The 12712-nt window shown below is 35.5% G+C and overlaps 1 protein-coding gene across 1 annotated transcript in view; it reads right to left on the bottom strand.

Annotated features, from left to right (window-relative positions):
• Positions 1-12712, bottom strand: part of Tmc1 (transmembrane channel like 1) — a 193316-nt gene that overhangs the window by 114004 nt on the left and 66600 nt on the right. The window contains exons 2-3 of the mRNA XM_052183581.1: positions 8281-8328; positions 1448-1607 (exon numbers count right to left, since the gene is read on the bottom strand). Coding sequence (XP_052039541.1) covers positions 1448-1607; positions 8281-8328 — 208 coding nt within the window. The remainder of the gene's footprint in view (positions 1-1447; positions 1608-8280; positions 8329-12712) is intronic.

Genomic DNA, 12712 nt, shown 5'->3' with positions numbered 1-12712 from the left:
GATTCTCATCTACAAAGACAACAATAGAAGGCGGACCCTAAAATGTTAGTCAGAACTAATCGTGGTAAATAATGCTGATACTGCACATATGAAGCGCTATAGTTTGGGCAACATAATTTGAAACCTGTGGCGACTGAGGTTGGCTATACAGAGGATTTGTGAGATGGGAAGTGACGTAAAAGTGCTTTGAGTCTTCTCAAAGCAGAAGTGAGATGAGCTGAGGTGAGGTACTCTCATAGAAGAGGATCAAGTGGATGAGCACGGAGCTGTTTCCCAGAGGCTGAACATTTTAAATGAAAGTCTTAAGGCAGAAAAATTCCAGACCAACTTACCTTCTTAGAGAGATTTTCCCCTTAGGCATAAATGAGGAGAAAGAGCAAATTCAATTATGGAATTTATGGCACACATGTGTACATTGAAGATGTTTTAGTGAGGAAATACCTCCAAGAAAGAACAAGCTTTGCTGACAGGAAAAGGATGTATAGGGATGGCATTAACCCTCAGAGCATTACACGGTACTTGAAATTGGATTGAATTTTGATTTTTTTTTAAATCCTTGCTGAAAAGAAAATACAAATAAAAGTATCAGAGTTAAATTTCAAAGCAAATGATATCATGGTGTTCAAGAGGAAAGATAAAGTTCAGGGAGGAAAAAGAATTAACAGTGGAAGGGAAACTCAAAACTAAAGCTAAAACATTAAGAACCAATCTGGTTACTTGTATTCTAGACAGAAATACATCTTTGACTCTCTACCTGATAAATTTCCATATGGTTTCATTTAATAATGATTATTTCAGGGATAGCATCATAGAGGTATCAAATACTGAAAGGTATCTTCAGGGGTGGACAAGGTAGAGGAACATTGCACCCACTGCCCCATGGTAATCCACAAAGCCCTGCAACCTTCGAACGAATGTATGGAACAGACTGGCTTGTCACTTGACTCCTTTCCAAGAGGGTCTAGGTTTTCTATGATTAGCTGTGTGCAGGCACACTTTCCCTCCCTGCCATCTGTAAATTTCTAGTAATCCAAGAAATAATCTTTTAAAAATAGCATTTAAACACATTATTCTCTACAGTGTCAGAAGTAAAAATTTTGGAGCTTAAAAAATGCTGAATATTTTTAATATAAATATGAGCTGTGTGTGGTGGCTCACACCTTTAATCTTAGCACTTTTAAAGCCAGCCTGATTTACTAGTGAGTTCCAGGCCAGCCAAGGCTTGCATAGTAAGTCCCTGTCTTCAGAACAAGAACTAATAAATTACTGGAGTGTGTGTGTGTGTGTGTGTGTGTGTGTGTTAAAATGGCACAACAAGATTAAGCCTGTCTTACTAAAAGTAATTATAATGACTGATGCTAGCCCAGTGGAATCCCCACATGCATCAGCCTTCTGTCTTGTGCCTTTACATAACAATACTGTCAGTTATACAGAAAGAATAACTTACGCTCCTCTCCTCAGCCTCCTCCGCCTTTCTTTTTCTCTTGCCTTTCTTGTTTCTTCATCCTCTGGCTCTGGTTCTGGATCGTCTTCATTGATGACATCTCTGGTCCGTTTCCTCTTTGGTCTCAAGCTCTCTCTCCTCGGTAGTTTATCTTCTTCTTCACCTGAACACAGCAGTTGATACATCGGAAAGTACTAGTTGTCTCTCACTAACAAACATCTTGCTTTTTAGTAACTGTGTCACAAACTGGTGATGGCAATCATCAGTCCCCACCCCCAGTATAAAGAGAAACACTATTCTACACAAACACACACACCTAACTCAATCTTTTCTGTGGTGCAAATATGTAAAAATGGAGTCTGTGCATTATAATTAATACTTACAATTTCAGTCTTTATTTTTTAAGATAAATCAATGATTTCAACATATTATGTATGATTTCTAAAACCACTGAAATTAGGTTCAAGTTTGGAGATTACCGTCTAACAGGTAATAGTGAAATTATAAAGCACTGTATATTTATTTATTACTATTTTTTCCTAGTACAGAGATCAGGGCTCACAAGGAAATGTCTACAAACCAAAACAGTTTTAGAGAAATTGATAAATCCTTTATACTCTTCCACCCTTGTTTCACTATTTTATTATTCATTTTAAGAGTTTGCTTAATATGACCAGGCTGGCACAAACTAGTAGGTTCAATCCATTATCCTGCTTCAGTCTTTCAAGTACCTGGGACTATAGATACGACACCTAACTCGTTTTCATTGTTAACTCCAAATAATTCTTTCTTATTTTTCTAAACCTGTATTTTTATATCCTTTTAAAAATGTATTGTTTATATATTTACTTGTTTGACAAGTAAATTCCACAAACTTTAAAGAAAAGTTAATGATTTGTCAATGAGGTCTAAAGATGGTTCAAGATGCCAAAATCAAATAAGGTGACATTGCTTCATTGCTACACTGACAGAATAAAGGACAAAGGTCACATCAATAGATGTAGAAAGGCACTTAACAAAAGTGAATATGTAAAGTTTCATGTAAAAGATTCTTACAAAATAAGATTAACAAAAATCATCTTACCATAATAAAGGTCATGTATAAATACTACCAGTATGGTCAATAGTAGGGGAAAATAAAATAAAATCTTTCCCTCTAAAATACTGAATAAACCAAAAAAAACAACTCTTGTAACAGTGTATTAAAAAAGGCTTCACTATAACCATCAGGTATCAAAATGAAAGAAAGAAAGAAAGAAAGAAAGAAAGACTCTCAATCGTACAAACTATCAGTTTGCAGATGTAATCATCTTACATGTGGAAAACCTCAAGACTCTGCAAACACGTTAGAATAAATAATTGAATTTAGTAAAGAATCCCAGAACTTACAAAATTTATATTGATGTATAAAATTCAGTTGTACATTTTATACTAAGAATGAATGATCTAAAAAAGAAATTAATAAGGCAAATGTATTTAGAAGGGCCTGAAAAGGAATAAATTACCTTTGAATAAATTTTACTGACAAAGTCCAAAACTTTTTAAGCACTAGAAAATTATTTTATTTTTATTCGATATATTTTTTATTTATATTTCAAATTATTTCCCCTTTCCTGGCTCCCCACTCCCTGAAAGTCCCATAGCCCTCTTCCCTTTCCCTGTTCCCCCATCTACCCCTTCCCACTTCCCTGTTCTGGTATTGCCCTATACTGCTGCACTGAGCCTTTCCAGAACCAGAGGCCACTCCTCCATTCTTCTTGGACATCATTTGATATGTGGATTATGACTTGGGTATTCCAAGTTTCTAGGCTAATATCTGTTTATCAGTGAGTGCATACCATGAGTGTTCTTTTGAGACTGTGTTACCTCACTTAGGATGATGTTCTCCAGCTCCATCCATTTGTCTAAGAATTTCATGAATTCATTGTTTCTAATGGCTGAATAGTATGATGACCCAAGTAGAAAGACATATCACATTCATGTCTTAAAATATTTAGTATTATAAAAATGTCCATGGTAGTATGTAATATTCAATGAAAACAAAAATACAGTCTCAATATCAATTTTTAATAGGAAATAAACTAAAAACATTCATATGAAATCATAAAAGGACCAAAAATAGAAAAAGTGTTCATGATTTAAAAGAATACAATTGGGAATCCTGCAAACTACAATACCAACTTCCCAGGCAAAATGAATCCAGTGGTGCAATAATGGTATGACTCCTGTGGATGTAACCAACTACTTCCTGATAAGAGTTGAGATACATTCCACAGGACAGGTTTCATGCCTTGTACTGTACACCTGATCAAAATCCCATGACTGGGAGGTCTTCAGTCCTTTAGGGATTTGGACCTACTACTGTCATTTTTTTTTTAAGCAGACATGTTCTCAAACTGCTTTGTAATTATATGCTCGTACTCATGGACTAATAGTGCCATAACCTTAGCCAAATAAACTTTGTTTGTTTGATGATTGATTGATTGATTTATACAGTAGGTATAAAGCAATGCATAAACTCTTTAAGTGATTAAAGCTCTGAGAATAAATGACTGTTGAGTGCTCAGCCTTAAACAAAGAAGATATCTATATTAAGCCCATTTTAGGATCATGGAACACTGCAGATGGGAGGGACAAAAAGAATGTCAGAACCAGAGTGTAGGAAGAAGTGCTGTGAAAAACTTATTCCCAGACACAACAAGACTGTTGTACCTATAAACTCAAAGCATCAGTGGCTACCTGCACATTCCACGTGCATGAAGAAGGAGGCTCCTAAGGCCCTACCCATCACTAAGGAACTATAGACAGTTACTTGTTAAAAGAAGGGAACTCATATATCTCAGTGATATAGTGGCTAGTAATTTGCCCTGATCAAGTAAATAACAGCTAACCTTGTATATCCAGAGGACTCTAACTATATGCAGCAGATCATAAACAAAAATGATATCAAAATAGGAGGTAGGTGTGGATTGGGAGAGGAAGGATTTCATTAAGAGAGAGGAGGATAACCAAAGATAATGAAGAGAATATGATCAAAACACATTACATAGCTGTGAAATTAGAGGAGAATAAATAAAAATCTAAAAAGAATAAGAAATCTGTGTCACACTATCTAATGTCAAAAAATAAATATTAATAATAAAACCAAAATGTTGACACACACACACACAAAATAAATCTATGTATTCCAATAGAAGGGAACAGAACCCCAAAGTAAACACAAATACATACAGCCAAATGATGCTCAAGAACATTCCAAATTACATAAAATAAGGTCACCAACAAATGACACTAAAAAAAACTAGGGAACTCTATGAAAAAAGAGACGCAAACCCTAGTTGATACTACATACAAATTTCAATTAAAAGTGTATTAAATGTGATGTTAAGACACACAATTTTAGAATTCCAAAAATATATCCTGGAAAGGCTTTATAATATTGATTTTAGTAATGCTTTCTTGGACATAACATCAAAAGTACAAGCCATAAAAGAAAATAATCGTAAGTAGGGCAGTTAAGAGCCAAGAAAGGAAGGTACCCTTAAGGGCAAAGTCCTACATTAATACTACTTCAATATCTCCTTTTCCTATGATTTCAGCTAAATACATTTGTGAGAAAAGCACTTTAGTGTACTAAACCATTCTGTCTGCCATCTTTAGGATGCCTTGTAAATGTGGCTGGAGATATTTTTGTCCACCATTGTAACATTTTTAATATATGCCCATGACCTTTAACTAATCATACCCAAGAATGTGTTGACTGTTTCTCCTTCTTGACTTATAACCTTAACCCGAGCTTGCTCCAGAAAGCACATCATAAACCAAGGGTGCTCAAGATTTACCGCCTCTAAAGAGCCGTCTTAGATCAATAGGTTTAGGCTCAGTGCACCAATTAGACTCGGGTTTTCTTCACTCAGAGAAGGCATTGCTTTTGTAACTCCAGTGCTCTTTTCCAAGCTGCAGACAGTAAACCTGTCTCTATTTCTCTACCTTTGGATCATGATTACCGGCTTGGCACTCACCAAGAAAAGAACCATTGTGCTTATCCATAGGACTTTATCAAAGGAAAGCTTTTATGTAGCAATGGAAACACTTTGCTAAAAGATAATCTACAGAATAAAATTTATACTTGTAAACCATGTATCTGACAAAGGACTAATATCCAAAATGCATAAGGAACTCTTATGGATAAATAATAAAAATAATAATAAACATAATGGTTTATGTTTTATGGCCTCTAATAGAGATTTCTCTAAAGAAGACTTTCAAAATGACCAACAGTCATATGGAAGTGTGTGCTCAACATCTTTAATTATTGGAAAAATGAAAACCAAATCTTCTCTGAGACATTGGTTCACTCCTTAGGACGAGTATTATCAAAAATATAGCAAGTGATGGCAAGGATATTAAAAAAAATTAGAACCCACGTGCAGTGCTGGTGGGAAGATAAATCATGCAGCCACCATGAAAAACATGGAATTCTTCAAACAGTAAATAGAAGTATATGATGTTCAAGTAGTGCCAACTGCAGGCAAGCATTTACCCAAAAGAACTAAACTGAGATCCTGAAGAGGTGTTATTATTCCATAGTCACTAAAGTGCTATTCACTACAACTGAGATATAGAAAGAGCAAAAGCATCTGTCAACAGAAACAGAAAATGTATTATGTTCATATAATAGGATATTCAGACTCTAAAATGCAGGGAATACTGCTGTATCTTATGTATGTGAACGTTGAAGGTACTACATCCAGTGAAATAAACCACGCATAGAAGGAAAATACTGCATGATTGCACTTAGATGAAAAGCCTAAATTATTCAAGTTCAGAAGTAAATAATGGAATTGTGACTGCCTGGGGCTATAAAGAGCCAGAAATGGCCTGTTTGTATAAACAGACATAAAATTACAACTGCTGAAAAATAAGTCCTAGTGATATACTGTATGATATAATGCTAGCATAGTAAGTTGTTCATATCCTTGCATTTTGTATCCATAGCTTCAATTAACCATGGGTTAAAAAGTACTTAGGAAAAAAAAAATAAAAAGCTGTCTTTACTGAATTTGTACATTTTTTTTTCTTCACCATCATTCCCTAATACTATTTCCAGAGTGTTTCCACCATCTTAGACAAGATAAACTTAGAGATGATTTAAAATAAAACACAGCTGTCCATAAGTAACAAATTACTACAGCATTTTATAGAAGGCACTTGGCCATCTACAGACTCAGGGTTTCTTTGGAATCCTGAAACCAAACCTTATAGGTACAGTAATATCATACTGTACACTTTATGCAAACATTATCAGGATACACCTCTTATTATATGTATGTTTTATAAAAATAAAAATAAGTAAATAGAGATAAATGTAAATACAGTTTACCAGTTTGACCTAGTTAACATCTTTAGAATAATCAATCTGCCTAACAAACAAATATTCAGGGAACATTGAATATCCACCTGAGTAAGTCCCATTCTGAGCTATAAACAAGCATCAGTGTGAATAAGAATTCTGCTGTTACACAGTGTTGTTTCAGTCTAAGTGGAACTAATTTGTAAAACAGCTCTTAAATATGTGAAGTCTGTGATGGTGGCAGATAGAAAGTCTCTAAGCTTCTTGGGCCTCAAATACTGGTAGGTCCACTTGGAAGAACTCTGGGTATCAAAACTCTTCTGTCTGTGATTTTATATATATATATATATATATATATATATATATATATAAATGGGGAATACAGCTCATATATATATATATATATATATATATATATATATATATATATATATATATATATAAAATAAAGCTGTATGGAGAATAGGGGAAGTTCTAAATAAATTTGCTTGAAATATTCATGAAAAATCTATTCTACTAAATCTGCATGGTTTTACCATAGGTTTTATATCTATATATATACATATATAATTCCAATTACCTGCTTTTATAATTTACCTAGTTTCTAAAGATCTAAAGTATAAGCAACAGTGAATGTTTAAGGTTGTCTATTAAATGACATTTTTTAAACAGACTTCTCATTTAAGCAATGACACCAAGACATAGTGAGGTTCCAGGCTGTGTTCATTTGGGCAGGGGGCTCTTAGTAATACACAATTGGTGGCCTGATTACCATGGGCGTGTATTAAATTATCTGCCTTGTGTCCCTTAAATGAACTCTTCTTTAGATACTATTTCATTTTTGGTTTAAAAAATTCAAAACATCTGCTCATACAATGGTCTTTTTAATATCCCTGCTCATAAGTGGCCTGGGTGCCTGGAAAGAGCTGAAACTAGTCAAAGTGAAAACAATAGAGCAAAATTTACATAGACTATCTAGGAACTGGGCATACAGGGCAGACTAACTATTTTGTTTCAGTTGAACCATCTGGTCAACCCAAACATCCTAGTATATAACCTGGAATTCACTATATAGTCAACTCTAGCCTTTAACTCAGAGATTCAGCTACCTCTGCTTACCAAGCCCAGCAAAAAATACTAGATGATATGATAGTTCATTGCAAGTCAATCCATTTTGTTATCAGCCATGGCTTCCTCCAAAGAAAGTAGAACAGAAATGGAAAAGAAAATGTTAAACATAAATGTTTACTTTCATGAACAACCTAAAAATTGTATGTGTACGTGTATCTGTACCCATATATATGTATATATTCAGGTTATTTATGTACCCATTGAACAAAAATTCTCTTCAGTGATCAATGATACTAGAAAAAGCAAGCCCACACACTTTTGTGATTTTATGTAGTAGTTCAAGGGACAAGATGGCCAGGGCATTCCCTCCCACCCACAAGAACCTCTTCCTAAGGAGCCGACTCTTGCTTACTTGAGCTTTCCTCTGTATCATCTTCTTTCTCCTCCACTTGGATTTGAACTGTTGAAGAAAGGAGACATGAGCAGTAGTTACTTGAATGCCTGTGTAACTATCAGTAACATCCTATATCTTAGTCATTCTCATCATAAGGTCTTTGTGAAGGTAAAAACACATTTTTTTTTCCTAAAAATGGAGAAATGGCTCAGAAGTTAAGGGTACTTTTTATTCTTACAGAGGGCCAAGATTCAATTCCCAGTACCCTCATGGCAGCTTACAACTGTCTGCAATTTCAGCTCCAAGAAATCCATTCTCTTCTGGCCTCCAAATATACCAGACTCACAAGAGGTATACATGCATGCATGCATGCATACATACATACATACATACATACATATATACATACATAAATACACACACACATACATACAAAATATACACAAAATCTTCATACACACAAAATAAAAAATAATTTTTAAACGTTTTTCTATTTCCATTTTGGAAACTACAATTTTACCTGATTGTGTGATAAATATAAAAAATCCAAATCTTACAAAATATTTGACTTTTTCTGCTATTTACTAATTGGTGTTTCCTCAGACTCTCTCAGGGACAAACTGACACAGAATTACAGAACTAAAAACACACCCAAAATCAACACTCAGGCGAATGAAGCAGGAAGACCAGGATTTCAAGGCCAGCCTGGGCTAAATAGCAGACCCTATCTCAAAAACCCAAAACAAACCAAGGCGTCAGAGTCTACACACCTAGGCCACTTGTGGGTAGAACAGCTTCCTCTTTCTACACAACTATAACCAAATTTATTATTTTAAAATGGAGAACAATTCATTCTAACCTATTTTACCAAATATCCAAACAACAAAACATCCTGTATAAACATGATCAAAGTTGGATCTTTCCAATTTTAGTTACATATATTTGCCTTATATCCATGCAGATAAATGTCTCTGCATGTGATTTTCCATGACCTGTTACTTTAACACTCAAGATTTCTATTTGTTCCATACCCAAACTCATGCAGCATAAAAATGCTGCTACATTTTTGTAAGGGAATATAATGGTCTTATAACAGTTTTAGAAGTATAATTATATGTTGAAAGTGTGGAATTTTGCAGAATCTTACTAATATTAACCCCTAATGTTAAACTTGAATCGATAACTTTAGGCATCACTATTTGCCAGAGGTTGAGCTCTACAAATAGTCTTATAGAAAGTAGGAGCTAGGGGCTGCAGAATAACTCAATCAATCAAGCACTTGCTGCTGATGTACAATGATTGGAGTTTAGACCCTAGAACACCTTCAAAGCCAGGCATGTGTGGCAACCTTCTGCAATTCCAGTACTCCAGATACAGAGACTGAGCTTCATAGGCTACGGGCAGATTGACTATCTGACTAGCTAGACAAATGGGAATCCCTGAGCTCAGGCTTCAGTGAGAAACTCTGCCTCAATACATAAAGTGTGGAGCAATGGAGGAAGACATCCAATGTCAACTCCAGACTGCACATTCATCTGCCCATGTGTGCACTCACTTATGGGAACATATATACACATGCATGTATATATAAGCATACCACCTATAAACATACAAGCAAAATTTAAAAACATCAGAAACCCAACGTGTAGTAATTTGTTATCATTTAAGGTGGGGTAGCATAAATCTAAAAATTCCATGAAGGCAAAAAATGACAGCGTGAGTGGAAGAACAGCTTCTGATTGTGGTTTTGATCTTCTGTGTCAAAGTCAAGTCTTCAATCACAGCACCCAGGAAGCATAGACAGATCAATCTCTATTAGTCTGTATCCAGTCCCATCCACACAGCAAACTCCAGGCCAGCTAAGACTATCTACTGAAACTCTATCTGAAAAACAAAAGGCCCTTTTTCAGATGACAGGCATATCAAAAATGCAATACACACCCAGAGATGTAAATTCCATTCACAAAGCAGATTATTGTGAAAGCACTTTTTGCTTTTAAATATTATCTCCATAAAAAGTTTAAGACAGGCCAAAATCATTATTTGTCAACATCAGCCTTGGGCTGTGGAAAGAAATGTTCTTTTGTTCAGAGTGGAACACATGCCTTCTGTTGCTAGCTGGAACTTGGCCTGCACAGCGTGGACATTTTATGTCACTACAGAAACTTTTAATAATTAAGGCAGACACAGGTGAACAGACTACATTCTATAATAGGCCATATTCCTTATTTGCAATTAACGACACCTCCAAGCTTCTTTAGTTTAATAATTTCCTAGCAAGACATTTTGATGCTGTGTGACTATTCTTGGAGCAGGTGCTTGCCAGCATGTAGAATATGGAGTCACCTGAGGACAGAGCCCATTCTCCAATTGTCTTAGTTTAGATTGCTATGGCTATGATGAAATACCATGATCAAAAGTAACTTGGAGAGCAAAGGGTTTATATGACTTATGCTTCCATACTACACACTGGTTTTCACTGTGAGTTGCAACCCCCAAAGACCATCAGAAAACACAGATATTTACATTATAATTCCTAACAGTAGCAAAGTTAGTCATAAAGTAACAATGAAAATAACTTTATGGTTGGGAATCACCACAACACAGGCAACTGTATTAAAGGGCTGCATCATTAGGAAGATTGAGAACCAGTGATATAACAGTTTATCATCAATACTAGTGAGCACAGGAATGGTAGCAGGGCAGAAACTTGGAGTCAGGAACTGACTCAGTAGCCATGGAGGGGTGCTGATTACTGGCTTTTTCTCCATGGCTTGCTAAGCCTGCTTTCTCAATCTGTGGGTTGCAACTCCTTTGGGGGGCGGCATATTACATATTCTGCATATTACATTACAAGTCGTAACAGTAGACAAATTATATTTATGAAGTAGCAATGAAATAATTTTATGGTTAAGGGTCGTTATGTATTAAAGGGTTGTAACATTAGGAATGTTGAGAACCATCGTTGTAGAACCCAGCACCACCCAGAACTACCAGTTCAGGGATGGCACCACCCACAATGGGCTGGACCCTCCCCCATCAATCCCTAATTAAGAAATGCCCTACAACTGGATCTTATGAAGGCATTTTCTGAGTTGAGGTTCCCTACTTTCAAGTAATTCTATAGCTTGTGTCAAGTCGACATAAAACTAGCCAGCACACCAATTTATCCAAAGCCATTATTTAAAAAAAAAAATGAGTAATATTGTGCTGATTTATAATGATCAACTTGTATGAATGTGATTTGATGGTTAAAAAATCAAGATAGGAAAACTATGAAGTAAGCAAAACTATGATCCAATCTTTAAGAAAGGCCACATACTAAACAAAAATATCATCAGAAGAAATTGGGTTTTCTCTAAAAGCTGGTGGGGGTGGGGCACAGTTGGAGTCCAGGATTATCTTTCTTAGTAAAGAAACGATTATTCTAACTGCCCATCAAATAAAACCCATGTATCCCTGTGGTGTCAAGTAAGAAACTAAAACTGTGGCTCCTAATGCCATGAATCTTGCAGATTCAGCTGTCCCCCTCCTTCTGAGTGGACTGGTCTGTGTGTGATCACCTCCCATTCTCATAGAGTACTGTATTTACTCTAATATTCCCTTATCTAACAAGAACATTTTTATAGTCACTGAGGTAATCCCTGATTTGTTCCCAAACCCTCAGCTAAGGTATCACCAGCATCAAAAACTAAATTAAGATTTAAGATTATCAAAATTCTTAGATCAAGCTTCAATTTAATAGAGCACCCACTGCTCTGTATTCTGTGCCTTTGAAAACAATGCTGAAGAATCAAGTTAAGTCATCTAAGGCCACACCCTGTGTAAGGATTGTTCTTCCTTTCTCCCACAATCTTTAGGAAAAGACTGCAGCCATATTTTATCTTAGCAATTTTCCACAGCTTATTCACAATCCTGTGACCCCCTCACTCATTGGCTGCTTTGAAAACTCTATTGATCTGTAAAATAACCCTTTTATCTGAGAGTAATGAGAAGACAGTGAAGGAGAAAAGACAGCAAGATCTGTCCAAATGTTGGAGGCAGTAAGGGAACTACACCAGAGTGTGCCTATTTAAAAGAAGAATATGCAGTAGGAACAGATGAACTCCTAGGCAACCCAGATCCTCATTTCATGCAAATAAAATCAGTAATTAAAAGAACCATAAAAGGAAACAACAGCAAAATGTCATATTTCAGGAGCACTGGAGTTGTTCAGAAAAGCGGATGTTGTCTGGGGCTTTCTTATTTAATCTGCAGTTCTTCTCAAAGTCATTCTTTGTATTTCAGGATGATAGCAACCAAGTGGGCAGAAGAATTCAATATTGCTTATTCCTTTGACCAAATACAGCTTGTAAAGTGATGTTGTTGCATCAGATTATTCTTTTGGAAACTGAAAATTCTATTTTTTATTAATAAGTGTATTTCCACAAATATACACAGAACAATTGCT

Source organism: Apodemus sylvaticus, chromosome 1, assembly GCF_947179515.1.
Source record: "Apodemus sylvaticus chromosome 1, mApoSyl1.1, whole genome shotgun sequence".
Taxonomy (NCBI): domain Eukaryota; kingdom Metazoa; phylum Chordata; class Mammalia; order Rodentia; family Muridae; genus Apodemus; species Apodemus sylvaticus.
This window is presented reverse-complemented; position numbering and strand designations above follow the sequence as displayed.